At 40.2% G+C, this 12,664-nt stretch overlaps 1 protein-coding gene across 1 annotated transcript in view; it reads right to left on the bottom strand.

The window, feature by feature from the left end:
* The window catches only part of NPC1 (NPC intracellular cholesterol transporter 1), a 45,097-nt gene that overhangs the window by 7,189 nt on the left and 25,244 nt on the right, over window positions 1–12,664 (bottom strand). The window contains 9 exon segments of the mRNA XM_039844498.1: window positions 447–536; window positions 1,594–1,734; window positions 1,830–1,957; window positions 3,686–3,800; window positions 4,525–4,641; window positions 4,643–4,708; window positions 5,148–5,337; window positions 7,700–7,802; window positions 10,016–10,116. Of these exon segments, the coding sequence (XP_039700432.1) occupies window positions 447–536; window positions 1,594–1,734; window positions 1,830–1,957; window positions 3,686–3,800; window positions 4,525–4,641; window positions 4,643–4,708; window positions 5,148–5,337; window positions 7,700–7,802; window positions 10,016–10,116 (1,051 nt within the window).

The following is a 12,664-nucleotide window of genomic DNA, read 5'->3' as shown; positions in this document are numbered from 1 at the left end:
GGCACCAGGAGGTTCCCGGCCAAGATTCAGAATTCCCTACAGCCAGTCCCCCGACCTCACCCTCCCGGGGCCCAGGTGCTCCCCTGGCTGGTCCCACTATGAGGAGGGCACCTCACAAGGTAAAAGGCTGGCTGCTCGAATTCTGTGGCTATGCCCCAGAGGGCTGTCTGAGAGTTCAGAAGGCCACCGTCACACTGGCAGAGCTTTGTGGCAGTTCTTATAACATGAAAGATCCTGCGAGTGCTTGCCTTTAGAAGCAGGCATTAGCCTGAAACACGGGGTCAGTAGGGCTTTGAGGTCAGGGCCTGGTCACTTGATATGCAGAGCTCTCTCTAGCGGGGGGCGGTCTGTGGCTCATCTCAGGGGCAACTAGACTCAGATGCCCCCATGTTTTGAAAAATGTATTCACCACTGGAATGAATTAGATAAAAAAGAAGGCACCTTACATCTGGCACTGAAAGAGATTGATCCAATCCAATTTCTACTTTGTTCAGGACTGCAATACTGAATGACAGAACACCCATGAATACTGCTATCTGGAATGAAAAGTGAGTTATAAGACAGCAACTGCTTAGAGATATAATGAGCTAAAGAACATAAATAAAATCTTAAACACACACATAAAACAGGACTTTTCTAAACTGAAAAGGAAGTTTAAATGACATGCTAAGAAAACAAGGAGTACAGGGTAGTGGCTGAGATCACAGCGTCTAGAGTCAAACGACCTAGGTTCAAATCTTGGTTCCTTCCCTTATGAGCTGAATGACCCTGGGAAATTCACTTAACTTTTCTTTGTTTCTATTTCCTCATCAATAAAACAGAAAAATAAGGCTTATAACATCTGATAGTTTTGTGGACTAAATGAGAAAACTCTAAGGATAACCTAGATTTTAGCATAGTACCCAATATTTAGCACAATACCTGATATCGAGTGTTCAATAAATATTATGTACTGCTATTACTTTTACTATTATTAGAAACTAATATTTGTTCTTTTAGTAGAGAAGTGATAGGTGATCACTGTTGGCTCCATCCAGTATACATGCTATAAAAAGCTCTTGCGTGGTTGCTGAGGACCAGGGAAAATTGGTGGTATAGGGAGGGGAAGGCAGTGGGTAACGCTACAGAGGTGCAGCCTGAGGGAGACTGTTGTGGTGATGGATCTTGATGGCCATGGTGGTTACACAAATCCACACATGTGACAAAATGACATACACCCTACCAAAGTCACGCACTCTCGACCAAAGAGACACACACTCTACCAAAGTCAAATTCCCGGTTTTGATACTGAACTACAATTATGTAAGACCACAGGAGGAAGTGGGGCGAGGGGTGCCTGGGTCCTCTCTGCTATCTTTGCAACTTTCTTTGAATCTGTAATTATTTCCAAATAAAAACTCAAAAACTCTTACTTATATGCTACAAGCTAGCTAGAAAAATATTTTATGTATTTGTACGTTATTTGCTTTTATGTTTTTGTATATGTGCGTAACAGATGTCAGAATCTCCTCCCCAAGTTATCTTATTCTTAGAAGGCTTATGACAAATCTGTTTTTGGGAGAAAAACATGCAAAACCACAGATTAGTTCATACCACAATTGGTCGCATCCAGTCCTTAAGCAGAAGTGGAGAATAGGAGTTTTTGAAGAAACGAAACAAGCAGCTCTCTGAGGCCTGGATGCCTGTTCCATCTTCCGCACCTCTGACACAGCAAAGCACGTCTAGCCGGTTTTTCTGAGGGTACAAAGAGAAACAAAGGCCACACTTTCTAGCTGCTTCAGCTAGACCAGACTCAAATGAAATAGACTGTAATTCTGATAACAACTTACCTCTTGACGCTTAATGTCTAACCCCAAGAGACTCACAAAACAGGTAATCTGAAGAAGGAAGTCAATGAGGACTGCCATTCCCGCAAACAGAGAGAAAGTGTAAACGGCTGGCATCATTGACAATGCTCCTGCAGGGAGAGAAAAGCTGCCACATCACTTCCATTTATAGTAGACTCGTATCACTTCCATTTATACGAGTCTTAGATTCATCTGTACATATAAGTACAAGGAGCCAGAACAGGCCAAACCCATGAGAAGTCCCCCACCCACTCTCCCCATCAAAGGTATGCTGCAAAAGTCTGTGGATGTCACAACAGAACTGGAGAAGGGTCTATAATCCCAGTGTTTTTCAAAATGGTTTCAGCATTAGAACTACTTGGGGAGTTAAAAATGTAGGTTCCTGGGCCCCGGCCCCATCCTACTTAATCAAGACAGTAGGAATTCAAACTCAATTCTCATGTATTTAAACAGGCTCTCCTGAAAAAACTATGCACATTAAAATTTGAGAACCATTAATATAGACCATTTCTTATAGTACCTTCTGTGCTTCACTCTGAGAGAGGGACAGACAGTATTTTCCATTTGCTATCATAGCAATGCCATCAGTCTCCCAGTTTAGTTACAATCAAATGAAGGTGCTCCAAGTCAAAAGCACAGGGTAAAGACACAGAAACTGAAAACTGGTGGCTATGGGCCAGATGCATTGTTTGGCCCACACTCTATCAAACCATTTTAAGATTTAAATATATATATATATATATATATTTAAATATATATATATATTTTTTTTTTTTTAAATAAGGAGCCAATATTTAACAATGAGATTTTACACAAAAATCTAGATTCGCAGTGTTGCTTGAGAAAAAGTAAAAGGACCTAGTGGCACGGGGCCAGCGACACATAACTAACTGCTTCTTTCAGACAGGACCTGTGCATGCTGGGTGCCACAATCCCTGACATTCCTACTGTTCTCCCAAAGTCATTCCACTGTTGATGCACAGTGTTAGCTGCTATTTTCAACACACAATGGTTTTCTTACAATAGAGGTAAAATGAAGAAAGAACCTTTTTTTTGCACCTGTACCCATTAAAAGGAACCATAAGGGCCACAGGTTTCAAAGAGCATTGCTTTGTGGAAATGAAGAATACTATGCTAACAGTGTGTCTGTACTGAAAGGCAGCCACCTATGATATCCCTACAACGGCTGTGTGAGATGACCTGGTGGCCCACATAGGAGGTTTATGACCCACAATACTGTCTTCACTGGACAGTTCTCTTCTTCAGAGGATGTAGTCAGTTTTCTCTTACTGCATGCCAGAGATGGGGACAGAGACAGCCCCTCGAGTAAGGCTAGTTGATTTATCCATATAAAAGAAATACATGTGTTGGTTTTTGTTCCAGCTTATTCTGGCTCCTTATATTGAGATAAGATCCAAGAACCTGAGGCTGCTTCCCCATGAGTGTACAGAGGAGGAAGAATGCCTATGAGAACAATGGAAAACATCTTGCAAGCTAATGTTTGTGTTGTGGATTCTGTGGCTGTGCAAGAATGCTATTTTCAAATATAAATATTTGCCATGGTGCCAAAGAGGGGAAATGGCAAAGGAGTCCTAGGTATCTGGACCCCAAACATCAACACTATCCCCAAACAATGTGAGAAAGAAGACATTTGCTAAATGCCTCAATGACACCCAAGATACTGTCACCAATTTTTCTTTTGGTTCACTCTGATACTTTCCAATTACAGAATAAAGTTAAGAAAAGGAATAACATGAGGGGTATATTCAAATACCCAGGTTCCTTCTATTCCCAGACTTAGCAACCTATAGGATTGGTAGAATTCGAAGAGCAATTACCTAAGAAAAATGCTACTGTCTCTGAAAAGGATGACAGGAGCATACTAGGAGCCACTTCTCCAAGGATCCTGCCCAGCTGCTGGTCCAGGGTTTCCCCTTGAAGACGTTCATCTCTCTTAAAAAAAAAAAAAAAAAATTAAACATGCGACATTAAAATTTCTCAATAACAATGCCACCTCCTCGCTTCTTTGCTGCCTTGTGTTAACTCAATGGTAAAGAAAAATGATTAGGGGCATCTACTTATTGTATGTAAACTCTGGTGGGGGACCCACAACTTCTCATGTTAATTTATTCTGAGTATTTCTGACTTCTGAGCTAGGTAATAGATTAGAGGCTCAAGGAAAGACTGGATCCTATTATCAGGAAAACACATAGAATGCAGGCTGCAGGTGGCAGGCTGCAGGTGGCAGTGACATGCCACTGAGTCTCCACGCAGGTAAGGGGACCATGTGAGAGTAACTGATGGAGACCATCTTCTGCACCAGCAGGTCCTGTGTTGACCTTTTGTCTTTTTAGTGACACCTTTGACAAATCTTTCAATCTTCTAAACTATGTGAAGAAATATTTTCCACAAGCGTGTTAGCCCTTTTTGCACATATGTTGCACACGTTTAAAACCAAATTCTCACTTTATATCTATTCCATCAACCAAAAAGAGGGTGAACTTCTTGGTTCCAAAATGTACAGAACAAGTGATGGACACTAATAAGCAACACACAGGAAAAGAAACGAAGCATCCTCATTGCCCACACTCACAAATACTCCACATGGAGCCAAACAACATTAATGGAACATGGTACTCGGTCCGCCGCCAAGCTCTGTGAGACTGTGAAAATGTACCTGGTAGGTCTGGACCAGAATGAAGATGTTGTCCACCCCAATGGCCAGCACCAGGAACGGGATGACTTCAATCACAATGAGGGTGAGGGGGATCCCGATGTAGCTGAAGATGCCCAAGCGAGCACGCCACCGAGCTCAACACGATGAAGATACCCGTGATGCCAAGGGAGATTTTAGAATCTACCTGAGAGATGCAACAAAGACACAGTCGTCAGATATTGTTTTCTATCCTATCTATTACTAAAAGATCCTCATTTCTCTCTCTTTACACAGGTACAGCCAATCTAGAGTTAAAAGTACAATTCTCAGTTTGAGAGAAGATATGAAAAACTGTCTAGGATCTCCCTAGCAATGTATTTTCTGAGCCTCCATTCTTAGGTGATGAGATGGACAAATGAGAACAAACTGGACTATGTGAAATAAATTTAAGTTGAACATAAACCAAAAAGTTGGAACTAAAGAAAACAGATGCAGGGAACAGAAAATGTTATACACAACTAAAACACAGAGGAATTTTGGACATAATGTATTAAGATTAAGTGGAGGCAAAACTATGACATCGTGCTGTACACTGTCATTTCTAACACACAGACACACAAAGTAAACACACATACATCACTTACCAAAAGCCTGCTACAGCTTTTGATGTGCCCCAAGGCTATGGAAATATACAGAAACATGACGGCATAGCTGATTACAACAGTGAAGATATCACTGTTACTTTCACGATTTAGTTCATCTTCAATGCTTCGTTCAGCAGTGAAAGAAATGGTCAGATTTGGATTCTTGTAGTTTTTCACGAAATTAATAAATCTAAAAAGGAAATTTTTATATTTTTAGTTACAATTTAGTGACAGCTAAATGAGAACCTTCTTCTCAACTTCTATGACACAAAAGCCACACTTAACCTTTATCTTGCATTAAGATCTTCTACACTGCAGACTAGAAGTTAAGACAGTTCCAGACATGCTAAATTTTCTACCAATTAAATAGATTTAGAACAAATTTAAAAATTGGTTCATGGTCTCATTCTTTTTTATTAAAAAAGATTTCTAAATAAATACTGTATAATAAAGATATATGCTCATGGAATAAAATTTAAAAGTTCATCTATAGATTCAATGCAACCCTTATCAGACCCCCAACTGAATCTTTGCAGAAAGATAAGTGGATTCTAAAATTCGCATGGCATTGGAAGCGGCCTAGAATAGCCAAAACCTTTTGCAAGAACAAAGTAGAAGGATTCACATGTCCAGATTTCATACGACAATACAACAGTAATCAAGACAGTGTGACACGGGCACAAGGACAAACATATAGACCAAAGGAATAGAACTAAGAGTTCAGAAATTAACTATATATCTGTGGTCGCCTAATTTTCAAGACTATCAAATGGGGTAAAGAATAATCTTTCCAACAAATGGTCTGGGACAACTGGATAGCCACATGCAAAAGAATGCTGAACGTTTCTCTATCTCGCATCATGTATGAAAATGAACTCAAATGGATCAAAGACCAAAGTGTAAGAGCTAAAACAATAAAGCCCTCAGAAAAACAATTAGGAATAAATATCCATGATTTTGGATTAGGCAATGATTTCTTAACTATGACACCAAAAGTAAGAGCAACGAAAAATAAACTGGACATCGTCAAAATTAAAAACTTTTCTGTTTCGGAGGACACTACCAAAAAAGTAAACAAAACAACAACAACAAAACTAAAGAATGGGAGAAAATACTTGGAAATCATATGAGAGACTTGTAGAATATATAAGAATTCTTATACTTCAATAATCAAAATAAAAATAAGCCACTTAAATATAGGTTAAAGGATATGAACGAACATTTCTCTGAGGAAGTTACACAAATGGCCAATTAGCACAAGAAGAGATGCTTGAAATCATTAGCCATCAGGGAAATGCATATCAAAACTGCAATGAGATACCACTTTACACCTGCAAGGATAAGTAGAATCAAAAAGTCAGATAACAACAAGTGTTGGAAAAGATGGAGAGAATTTGAAACCTTCATACACTGCTGGTGGGAATGTAAAGTGGTGCAGCTGGCTTTGGAAAACAATCTGGCAGCTCCTCAAAAAGCTACCATACTACCCAGCCATTCTCATCCCAAGATAAATAAATCACGTAAGTTCACACAAAAACTTGTATATGAATGTCTATAGCAGCATTATTTATAACAGTCAAAAGGTAGAAACAACCCAAATGTGCATGAACTGATGGATAAACAAAATGTGGTATATCCACTGCATGGAACATTACTCAGCCATAAAGAGGAATGAAGGACTGAGAAATGCCACAACTTGGATGAACGCTGAGAACGTTATGCTAAGAGAAAGATGCCAGACACGAACGTCCACAGGTATGATTCCATTCATATAAAAAAAAAGTCCAGAAAATGTATGGAGACTGAAAACAGATTAGTGGTTGTGTGGGGACGGGAGGTGGGAAGACGAGAGGATAGGGGGGTGATAGCTAAAGGATATGGGGTTGCTTTCTGAGGTAAAGAAAATGTTGTAAAACTGAGGATGGGTGCACACATCTGCGAATACACTAAAAGCTACTGAATTGTGCGCTTTAAGTGACATGTATGGTATATGATTTATATCTTGATAAAGCTTTTTTTTTTTTTTTAAATGTACTGCAAATACATTATAAAGTAAAAAGTCAAAGGTCCCTGTCCTCTCCCCATTCTCTAGAGGTTGCAAACAGTTAATAATTTCCTGGATCATTTGCTTGATATTTTTTCTAGGCATGGACAGCATGTATAGCATATATTTACTACACCATGCAGACTGCAGTTTTTATTTACATCTTGAACCATTTATTTATCTATCTTTAAATGACTGTGCAATTTTCCACTGTACTTATCCTTTACTAATGCACATTCATCTGGCTTCCGGTTTTTACTGTTAGAAAATGATGCAAGGAATACTTCTGCGTATATGCTTTTGTATTCTTGTGTAGGGATATCTGTTCAATGTTTACAAGTGAATTTACAGATTTTTTTCTTAGCACCACTAGTACCGAGTGAAAAAGCCATAACTTTGATCTGTGTTGGTCAATTTAGCTGTGTGTAATGAAGTTTAAGCACTCTCTGCTAGTGTCCAGTTTCCCACAAAATAAAGACAGGTTGTTGAGACCCTGTGAGCAACTCACTCTCGTTCCCAGGCCTGGGCCCTCTGGAGCTTCTCGGTATTATTATAATAATTATTGACAAGAAAGGTAATCACAAGGGCTGTGGCATTACTGTAGTTTTGATCTGGAAAGAAAAATATGATGTCAACGATTATAAGCATGCAGGAAATTAGATAAAAACAAGGGGACAATCACAAGATAGCTAGGGCTCTGATTTCTCACTAGGGCTACAGACTATATATCTCCGTGCTATGAAAACAACAAAAAAGTTCACTTAAATAGTATCTATGTAGTTTAGTTAACGCATAAAAAGGATGCTCTATCTGAAGTAGGCACAAATTATCATTCAGGAAGAGTACTGTTTTCATTACGTAACACGTGCATGGTAAAATCTGAAACAAAGCAGAAAGGTGTTCAAAGTCCCTCCCCTTCCTTAGTCCCCTTTTCTATTCTTAGCTTTCCTTCCCCTCCTCATCCTGTGATTTTCCAGAGATACTCCACATGCACAAGCAAACACATATATTTTCGCCCTCTTTCTATTTATACAAATAGTAATGTACTATTCTGCACATTATGCTTTTAAATTTATATCTTGAGACTGCTCCATTTTAGTACGTAAAGAACTTCTTTATTCTTTTTTTCTGCTTTATACTTTCTAGTATAATTTAACGAATATCCCATTGATGGATATTTTTGCAATTTTTTAAATTGTAAACAAAATACTATAAAGAATAACCTAATGTTTTTAATGTGTAAAATACGTATCTGTAGAATCAATTCTTACAATACAATCACTGAATCAAAAAGTATGTACATTTTTAATTTCGATAGATTCTCCCAAATTGCCCTCCAAAGAGGCCATCCTATTTTTCATTCCTTTATTTACTCAGCAAAACTTTTACTGAGACCTACTTCTGTGTGAGGATTTTAGGTACTATGGATACATCAGTGAACAAAAGAAAAACTTCTGCCTTCTTGGAGCTTATGTTCTAGTTAGCAATTTACCCTTCCATCAACACAGCAGTTTTCCCATATTTTCACCCACACTGGGCTTTATCAAACTTTTAGATCTCTGCCAATCTGTTAGGCAGAAAGATTGACGTGAGATGCATTTCACTAATTAGAAGTGAGGTTGAGCATTTTTCCTACGTAATTAAAAGTTATTTGTAGTTCTTCTTTTGTTGACTTTCACAAGGCTTCACTCATCTTCCTTTTGGGTTGTTGACCTTTTCTGTTTTTCACAAGAGCTCTTTATGTATTAAGGAAATGCTGTTATGTATACTAATTTTTTTTCCAGTTTGTTTTCTTTTTTTTTTTTTAAACGTTATAATGTTTATTCTCTACACAGAATTTAAAATTCTCACATAGTCAAATTCATCAGTATTTCCCTTTGTGGCTTCTGGGTTTTGTGTCTTGTTTAGAAATGCCTTTTCCATTTAAAATTATTTTTAAAAAAATTCTTCCTGTATTTTCTTCTAGTCCTTTAATAGTTTCACTTCTCACACTTCAATTTTTGGTCCATCTGGAATTTATTTTGGTGGAAGGAATAAGGTAGAGACCAAGTTTAATTTTGATGGCTATGACTAGCCAGTTAGTAACACCATCTTTTCCCCAACAATTAGAAATGGCAATTTATTATATGAGGCAGAGTAAAACTTAAATATACATCCCAACTTCTCCCCTCCCACTGGATGAGAAAAATATCTATTTGACCTCTTCATTAGGGTGGAGAAAAACCTGCTGAGCCGCCTGTAATTAGGCTTCAGATGCCAAGGCTGTCACATGAATTATTACCCTATCATACCCAGTACAATTTGTTCCAAAGTGCTACAGAGATCAGCAGAGAGCAAACCAACTATTCCTCTCACCACAAAAGTGTCTGAATTCTTAATCAATTGGGTTAGAAGAAAAAGAAATTCATCAACTTCCTTTTTTCGCATATTTCACACTGTATCTTTTCTCCATTACAGATGTTCTGAACTTGAGGTCCATGGACTCCCTCTAGGGGTTCCACAGATGAACTTTCAGGGTTCCAAGAACCCCTCAAAGCTTAACAACATAGTACATGAATAGGCATGACTACACTATTCTGGGGAAATGTCCTTACCTTTCGACAGCTTCCTAATGTGTAACCTAAAAACAGCTAATACTGTCCATTTCTTTTAAATTCAGAAAAACCCCAAATCTAAAACCAAAGGAGATACATTTTGGATTTAAGAGACAGGAAATTAATAAGACTGCTCAATTTATGAAAACTCCATAATCCCCACTTAATTGTTAATGACAAAACCAAGACTACTTTATTTAATAGGAAAAGCAAAAGCTTCTCTTACTTACCATCATAGCCCCCTAACACGAGCCATGGGAATACTGGTCCACCAAATGTCCCCAGGCAAGGATCATGGAGCAAACTGGTATCATTCAGAGAGGCAGGAGCCCTGCCAAGAAGTTTAGAAAACAGCTTGCAATTAGAACAAGCCTCAAGACATCACAGAGACCTAAACTTTTATATGACTAACAGTTATTCAGGCTATCCTATTTTTCATTCCTTTATTCAAGAAAATATTTACACGTTCTAAGCACAATGTGGGCCTGGAAGTTCCCTAGGTGAATAATAGAGCTCAGCACTTGCCTTTAGGAGCTCAGAATCCCTGAGTGAGAGGCAGGCAAATACATCAGGAGGTGATGCATATCACATGGTGCCTGGGGCACAAAGGATGGAGCAGCTAATACAGGGGAAAACTGTCACCAGAAGGAGACCTGAACCAGGTGTGTAAGGCCGAGGGAGAATTCAGCTGAAAGGGAGGAAGCGAAGCTGTTCCGTGCAACTACAACTGTGGGAGAAGAGGCATGTGAGAGAGGAGAGAGTAAGAGGATGGCGGTTTGAGGAACGAGAAGTTCTGATTCTAAAGCATGGGGTACCATGAAGCAGGGACTTCTGAGGGAGGGGATGGGGCCGGAAAGGGTGACGGATGATGGAAGAAAGGATTAAGTGCCATGCTAAGTAGTTTGAATTTTTATCCTATAGGTACGGGGGAAGGACCAGACATTTGGGGGAAAGGGGTCATGAGCTATTTTACAAAGATAACTCAGGTGGCAAAGTGGAAGAAAGTCTGTGAGTGGGAAAGAAAGGGGAAGCAGGGTGAACAGTCAGGAGATTTGCGCAATGGCCCAGACAAGGGACAACCAGGAGTGCAGTGAAGACAGATAATCAGTGGAGATGGAACCAGCATTTCCGGACAGATCATGAGCCAGAAGTCTGCAGGGCACTGAGGGAGGTTCTCAAATGTAATCTGAACCACTGCCCTTCGGAGTCCTAGGGGCGAATGGGGTGAGGCACCTGTTCAGGGCAGAGGCTGCAGGGCTGTGGCCAGAAGCTGGTCGCTGCATCCCACACACGAGACTCTACTGCCACATCACAGATTTGCAAGCTCGCCCAGAGGTTAAAATCCACAAAAAATACATGAAGGAGAATTCAGGGATACAGGCTCAAGTTTGAATACCTGGTAATGTTGATGCCGTTACATGATACAGGGAATATGGGGAAAGAAGTAGGTCTGGGCAGGTCGATTTGCCATTCTGGCAGGACCTCTGGGGGAAAAAGCCCAGGAAAAGATGGAAGGTAAGGAAGGAGTGAGAGCTGGAGACACACAAGTGTGACCACACACCAAGCACAGATCCTTGCCATGTGGGACAGGAGTTGCTGACAGCAGCATTCCCAGACCTCTCTGAACCACGCCCCACTTGGATAAAACACAAGTCTCATGCGTCTTCCTCCAACAAAAAATTCTGTCGACTTTTCTTTTGTACAACAGAAGGTAGTTTTTTTCTTTAAATATAAAAATTATGTAAATGTTTTTTCAAACTGTCCATGGCTCTCCTGTACCATCTGCTCTGTGGAGAATGCTGGTTTAGGGTATATGGGCACATACTTATTGTTTTATGGGCAGAGCTGATGTTTCTAGAGGTGATCTTCTTGAAATAGAGTAAACACAGTCTAATCATCTAAAGCATCATATTCTAATAACAAGAACAGATAGAACTTAAAGTCACCAAACCAGACAAGAAGTCAGTGTGCTTGACACACTTGGGATGTGGTTAGTTGAGCAGTGTACTCAAAAGTGACAAGGAATAATTTTCCACGATGAAGAAACAGCCCTGGTGCTTGTTTGACTGGCTGAACAAATCTCCAGGTCAGGCCAAAGGGCAGGGCATTCAGGGACGGCAGGTTCATTCAGGGTAAGCTGCTCTTCCTGTTGTGGAGACGAGCCTAGAGATCACTTCACAGGCCACCAAGCACAGCTCCTCTGTGACTAATTGGACTACGAACACACCCTGCCTCACTGGGTGTGCTGCCTTCAGGAAGCAGCCTCAGTGCTGAGTGTAAACCTGCACGCCAATTCTGCTCCCCACTCCCCGGGGGAACGCTGCACGTTTTAAAAGCGACCAAAGTCACGATGTACATTTGTATTTGAAAGATAAGAAAAAGCACTAGAGGTATTTATTTTTTAAGAAGCCATCTCAAGAAAACTTAGGGGGTGGTGTGGTAGATGAAACTACACGCCATCAATCCAGGCACAAGTTAAGGGCTGAGAGGCGCCTGCTGTTCCTTGATTACATACCACGAAAGTTCAACCCCAGGGCCACTGCTCTTGGTACTCTTCTACTTGGAACACTTTTCCCTCTGATAGTCACACGCTCCCTCCTTTCGTTCCCTTTGAACAGCTCTTCTCTCCACTAGAGCAGTATATCCCACTGCCCTCCATCTCCTCGCCCAGCTTTATTTTCTCCACAGCGCCCATCTCTACCTGGCATTAGAGCATGTATCTATTTGTTCATTGTCTGTCTCTCCATTAGAACGTAAGCTTCGCAGGAAAGGGTCCTGCTCTGTTTGTTCACTGCTGGGTCTCTAGTATTTACAATGGCGTGTAGCAACAGCCAGTACTCAAATACTGGTGGGGTGAATGAGTGACTGTCCTGCCACGT

Source organism: Pteropus medius, unplaced genomic scaffold (assembly GCF_902729225.1).
Source record: "Pteropus medius unplaced genomic scaffold, Ma_sr-lr_union100, whole genome shotgun sequence".
NCBI classification, from domain to species: Eukaryota; Metazoa; Chordata; class Mammalia; order Chiroptera; family Pteropodidae; genus Pteropus; species Pteropus medius.
Note: the sequence above shows the minus strand (reverse complement) of the source record. Positions and strands in the feature narration are given on the sequence as shown.